The sequence below is a fragment of the Limulus polyphemus genome, unplaced genomic scaffold (assembly GCF_000517525.1).
Source record: "Limulus polyphemus unplaced genomic scaffold, Limulus_polyphemus-2.1.2 Scaffold3096, whole genome shotgun sequence".
Classification (NCBI taxonomy): domain Eukaryota; kingdom Metazoa; phylum Arthropoda; class Merostomata; order Xiphosura; family Limulidae; genus Limulus; species Limulus polyphemus.
This window is the reverse complement of record NW_013668706.1, coordinates 39154-45558: the sequence shown is the minus strand read 5'-3', so window position 1 is coordinate 45558 and position 6405 is coordinate 39154. Positions and strand designations below refer to the sequence as shown.

At 34.7% G+C, this 6405-nt stretch overlaps 1 protein-coding gene across 4 annotated transcripts in view; it reads left to right on the top strand.

Annotated features, from left to right (window-relative positions):
- The first annotated feature begins 244 nt into the window (after window positions 1-244).
- Window positions 245-6405, top strand: part of LOC106468646 (chromatin modification-related protein MEAF6-like) — a 29625-nt gene continuing 23464 nt past the window's right edge. For 2 of the 4 annotated variants that reach the window (XM_022396996.1, XM_013929080.2), the window contains exons 1-2: window positions 245-348; window positions 4495-4610. In XM_022396996.1, the coding sequence (XP_022252704.1) occupies window positions 262-348; window positions 4495-4610 (203 nt within the window). In that variant the 5' untranslated portion in view covers window positions 245-261. Of the gene's footprint in view, window positions 383-402; window positions 1206-4494; window positions 4611-6405 lie in introns of those variants that run through there. The other 2 variants (XM_022396998.1, XM_022396997.1) reach the window with 2 other exon arrangements.

Below are 6405 nucleotides of genomic sequence, written 5' to 3'. Positions count from 1 at the left end.
CAAAATTCAGTTGTTGTAACATAGTTGTTTGTAAGTTTTATTTGTTGCCATGATACCCACAAGTCCCGTTTCAGAGTAGTATTTAAATGAAAAAACAATACTAATATTAAAAATGTAAAAATATATAATTTATATTTACATATATTACCCAATTTATAATTACGTAGTAGAACAGTTTTCCGTTTTATTTTTAATAATTGTTCAGGATCCATATACTTTTTTGTAATTGCCCGGGACTGTTATTAAAACTCAAGTGTTAAAATGGCGGCTAAAAATTCCAATTCATCTTCTGTAGTAGATACTCGGGCAGAACTTGCGGAACTAGTAAAAAGAAGAGCAGAAATTGCAGTACATATTTTTTAAAGACAATAATGACTGAATGGTTTTTCTTTTCACGTTTTAAGCAGTTTATATAATGATGTGTATTAACTATTGCAATTAGTACTAACTTCAAAAATTAAGCCTAATACTAATAGTACTACTTTTCTGGATGTTGTATTGAATGGAATTATCTGTAAATGTAATACTAGTTGATAGCAGTGGGTAGTTGGGAATGTTTTTTACATTGAAATTAAGTATAACGCTTCGACTAGTAATGCAGTCATATTCAAGTACAAACACGGAACAAATTAAATTGAAATAATCTAATACTTAAAAATAATTTTTTATCTGTAACTTATAACACTGAGCCCTGAAGTGTACCCCGCTTGTGACACACATATAATTTAAGAACAATAAAAAACCTATTGGTCTGTATAGCCTGTCTCATCCATTAAAGTAAACTTTAAAAATTAAAACTGAACACTCACAGTCAGCCCTTGTCATTCAGATTTTTATCAAGCCTTCCTTTAAACTCTGTTAGATTAACAGCATATACCAGATCTGAAGGCCAACCAAATATTAATCCAGCTTGACTGAACTCTATTTTTTCAGAACTCTTTGTTTTCTTCTACCCAGCCAGATTTCAAGCCAACTTATCTCTAACATCTACAGATAGGGTTACCAAACATCCCAGTAATTTTTTTATCTTTATCAGAAACAAGGGGCTACCATCTTGTCATGGTGGAGCAGCTTGAATGACTTTGTGACTGTGATACCTATGCTGACAAGAATCTTGTACTCCTGGCAAGGTCTTTCAAGCCAAAAAGATTAACGGTAGAGGCCTGATGAAACATGGTCCCTTAGTCCTTCAAGTTGGGCATAAGGTTAGCAACTTCATCCCTTAAAAACCATTTCCTGCTACAAAAACTTCAGCAATTCATCAATATCACTTTACTTGGGAATGTGCCTCTGTAGGAAAAGAATGACACAAACTGGTTAAAGCCATCCAGAAACCATTTCGCTGTTTACTCTTCAGACAACAAAAGCACCAACCAGATTTAAAACCTGGAATGTCTGTACTATGTATAAGACAGGGAAGGCAGCCCAAATTGTCCAAAAGATGAGGCGAAACAACATCCAGCTGCTGGGCATCTCTGAGAGCAGATGAAATGAATCTGGGTTATCTACACTTGGAAGTGGAGAGCCTTCCAGTGGTACAGCGGCATGTCTACAGACTTACAATGCTAGAAACCGCGTTTCAATATCCGTGGTGGGCAGAGCACAGATAGCCTATTGTGTGGTTTTGTGCTTAACTAACAACGAAACAAAGAAAGTGGAGAACAGATCATAACTCAGGCCAAGAAGTTACATACCACACAGAGTGAGTGCCAATTGTGATGTCAGCTACCTCTGTAAAAGCCTTAATGGAGTGGGAGCCTGTGTTATCACAGACTATTGCTACAAGGTTTAACTCCAGAGGCAGGAAGGTCACTGTTATCCAGTGTTACGCATCCATAAACAATGCAAAATAATGAGGACAAAAAGAGACTATGAAAGTCTTCAGAGTTCTACACACCACTGTCAAAAGTGACATAAAAATTTTATGGGAGATATGAATGAAAATGGAGAACTCTTCACAGACTTCTGCACCCTCATTGACTTGGTCATAAGATGCCGTATGTACCCCTACAAGGACATTTACAAAGCAATATAGGTCTCACCGGGTAGATGGATGAAAAACCAGATCAATCATATCACCATTGCAAGAGATTGAAGATAAAGCCTACTAGATGTCTGAGTGAAGAGAGGAGCTGATGTCACTTTTGACCACCATCTCAGACTTGGAACTCTGAGAATCAAACTGGAGGTCTTAAAGGACACAATCAACAAACTTCACCATAAGATTAACACCTAGAGATTCAAAGTGTAAGCAGTGAGGGAAACATTTGCCATTACCTTACAAAATAGACTTGCTGCTCTTAAGAGATTAGTTGATGAGAAGCCATTGGATGAACTTTAGACTTTTCTGAAGGATGCTTGGAAGAAGACATGCACAGAGGTCTTAGACAAGTAGGAAAGATAACATAAGGAATTGCTGTCAGCTGAAATTTTAACACTGATAGAGCAGAGGAAACAACTCAAACAAGAATTTTCTGCTGTGGCAATATCACAGAGAAGAAGGAGATCTAAACAAGGTACTACTTTTTGAATAGTGAGGTAAAAAGAATACAAGAAAGTACAAGAGAGACTTCTGTGATAACCTTGCAATTAAAACAGAAGAAGAAGCTGCAGTCAAGAAAGACCTCAGAACACTTTATCAAACCACCAGACCTCTGTCATGAAAAAGGGGGACTTGGTTGAAGCCAGTAAAGTTCAAGGAAGAAGAGATTATCACAAAGGAGTCTGTACAGAGGTCATGATTGAATGAGTATTTCCAGGAGATATTCAACTGACCAGTGCCTGTGTTGGTAATTGACTAAATCATGTGAAGCAGGTTCGGGCTGGAATACAATGATCACTTGATGAAGACCTAGACTTCACAGATGACCTGTGTCTTATGTCACATAATAGGTAACACATGCAAACAAAAACAAACCAGCTCATCATGAAAACAAATACAGGACTTGTGGTGCACACAGGGAGAAGTAATGAAGATCCAAAATAAGAAGAAAAAGCCATCACATTAAATAGGAATAATGTAAAGAAGTGAAAAAATTCTCTTACCTATTGTGTCTGTCATGAGAGACACAGATGAAGATGCAAAAATCAGAATAGGGAAAGTTGGCCATGCCCTCAACACCTTAAAGTCAGTTTGGAACTCAAAGGATTTCTCCATAAGAAACAAACTCAGGATTTTCAATAGCAATGTCAAATCAGTCTTGCTAAATGGCTGTGAAACATGAAAAGTAAACACCACCACATTCAGCAAACTCTAGACTTTCATCAACATATGACTATAATAGGCCTATAATTACCAGGGCTATACTTATCACTTCCTTTGAAAAAGAGGAGTAACATTAGCCAACTTCTAATCTTCTGGCACCTGCCCACTATTCAAGGACATAGAAAATATTGTTGCAAGTGACTCACATATCTGATCCTTAATTTTTGATTATCAAAAATCCTTGGGGAAATATGATAAAGCCTAGTAGCCATATCATTTTTGAAAATTCCAAATTTCTTCATAACAAACTCAGAATTAGTGTAATTATCTTGTTTCCATCTATTAACTTTTCAGGATGAGGAATAATGCTCTAATCTTCAGTAGTAAAATTTGGAGAAAAGATAGAACTTAACCTAGCCATCTCATATTCATGAGATATGAGTCTTCCTTTTGTCATTCCTCACAGGCCTACTCCCATCCTAACATTTTACTTACTCATAATGTATTTAAGGAAATCCTTACTAATAATTTTTACATTTTTCTATATATCCTTTTTGTTTGCCTAAAGTCCTGTTTGACCAATTCTCTTGAACTTCTATGATCCTCTCTCTCTCATCATAGCAGTCAATTTAAACTTATTAAATTTATAGTGCTTTTCTCTGATTTTGTCCCTTATTCTCTGTGAGGCAACCTTGTCTTTTACTTGCAACTACCCTAACCCTTTCCATTTTATTTCGAATATATGTTATTTATTGTATGTACAAATTTTATTTTCATTAAATTATTGTGCTTTGTTAGTACTTTAAAAAACTGAAAGTGCTTGAGTTTTGGGTTTTGTATTTCATCTAATTTTTTATCCTACATGTTTACTTGGAATTAAAAAAAGGATACATTATTTTCTAGCATTTAGAAAATTTGAAGCAAAAGTTGTCTAGTTAAAAAATCTCAAAAGTGCTGCATTAAGGCTAGTAACAATATTGCTAGGGATTATTTACTGACATAAATAGCATATGTTGATAGTACTGGTAGTAACTTGCAGAGCTCTTCTGAATAACATGTTTTTATAATTTCTAGATACATTTTGATGTAATAAAGGAGCCATTACACAAGGAAACTAAACTATATGCTACATTGTAACTATTATTTAGATCCTGTAAAGTGTGACTTTTTATTTTTAGTTATATAATTATGTTTCATAATTTATGTACAAATCGTCATAGATAACACTGACTTTTATTTGATGTGTATTTATGGGTGTGTTTAACTGAGAACTATGTTTTCTTACCCAGGAAACACTAGCTAACCTTGAGAGACAGATATATGCCTTTGAAGGAAGCTATTTGGAAGATACTCAACTATATGGAAATATCATCAGAGGATGGGATAGATACTTAGCTACAAACAAGTGAAGAAAATTCTACTTGTTAATATAATCTACTTGTGCACTGTACATATAGGCACATTATATTTAGTAGTAACCATATCATATTGAATATTTGAATTAGAATATTATTATGTTGTTGTATAGAGATTGTAAAATGAAATTGCTTTAAAAAGTTAATAACAAGCAAACTACGCTATTTTGCTCTTTTAATCTCAGTTGATAGAGCTTTATCAATACAAAAATATGGTCAAGAAGTTTGAATTAATTTATTTTAAATGAATAAATTGTCTTCACTGTTATGATTAGTATCCTACATGATCACTTTTTTACCAATTAGGTTATATTGTACATTTTGGCTGTTATATATGAGAAAAAGAAAAAACCATCTGCATCCATCTAACGGATAACACACAGCCAATCTGGCATAAAAATTAGCAAAACCTGGATACCCTTTTGATGCATTCACAAATAGTTGATTCAAGTAATAACGGAGATCTCATAATGGTAGATGATAAACAAATCTTTCTAACAAGAAGAACTAGAATTGAATCCAAGCCACTAACATCACCTCCAGTCCTTCTCGTTATTTCCCCAAAGACTACATCTGAAACATGGGATATATAATTAGTATCTAGTTATTATATAAAGACATCAATTAATAATTATACTTAATTGATCAGATAGTGTTTGAGGTCAGATCACCATGCTTTACCATAACTACTTAAATAAAGCCTTTTTTATTTCTCTTATTTAATTGATCAGCTAGTGTTTGAGGTCAGATCACCATGCTTTACCATAAGTACTTAAATAAAGCTTTTTTTATTTCTCTTATTTAATTAATGAGAATCGTTTGAGCATTCCGTAGATGTAAATAATATAGCTCATTGAAAGGATTACCAAATATTATGTGCACTTTATTAAAAATTAGTGATCAAGCACTGTATGCTCTGGAATGTCATTATGTTTGTTAACTTTAAGTTTATAAATGTGTCAGAAAATGTTAGGCTTTTTTTTTGTACATTTATTTGTATGTGATAAATTTTAGTACTCTTTTATATGTTATTGATTAGTATTGTTACGACAGCGGAAGTCACGTGACGCTGGTAACACGTGATGAGTTTCTAGAAGGATCATGAAGGCCGAGTGTTTGCCAGACACCCTCTATTTTAGTATATAAGCCCGGCAAATAATTGCAGATATAGAGACAGATAATTGAGTCGAGCGAGCGGTAGTGACCATAAGTAAAGTGCATGAATCATTGTGAATTATAGCGTGTGTTTAACTTAAACAGAGTTCTCAACTTTGGACTTAAAATTGGGTTTCCATCAAGTGAAAATGGCTGAAGCAGATAAACCTAAGTCTGCATTTAGTTATGGCCAAGGTCTCTGGCAATACTGTGTGATGCCATTCGGGCTTAGCAATGCTCCAGCAATATTTGAGAGGTTGATGGAAAGAGTACTGGAAGGCCTACAATGGAGGATAGTCCTAGTGTACCTGGACGATGTCATTGTATTTGCAACAACTTTTGATGAGGAAATGTCCCGACTAGAGGAAGTATTCAAGTGTTCGAAAGCAGCAAACCTTAAACTCCATCCCAAGAAATATCACTTGTTCCAGAATAAGGTGCTTTACTTGGATCACATTGTTAGTGAGCATGGCGTGCAAACTGATCCTGACAAGGTGAAAGCAGTGCGTGATTGGCCAACAACAGACTCTGTACCTATTACTGGAAGTTTGTGAAGCACTTTGCAACTATAGCTGCTCCACTACATGATTTAACAAAAAAGGGCCAGAAGTTCGAATGGACAGTTTCTTG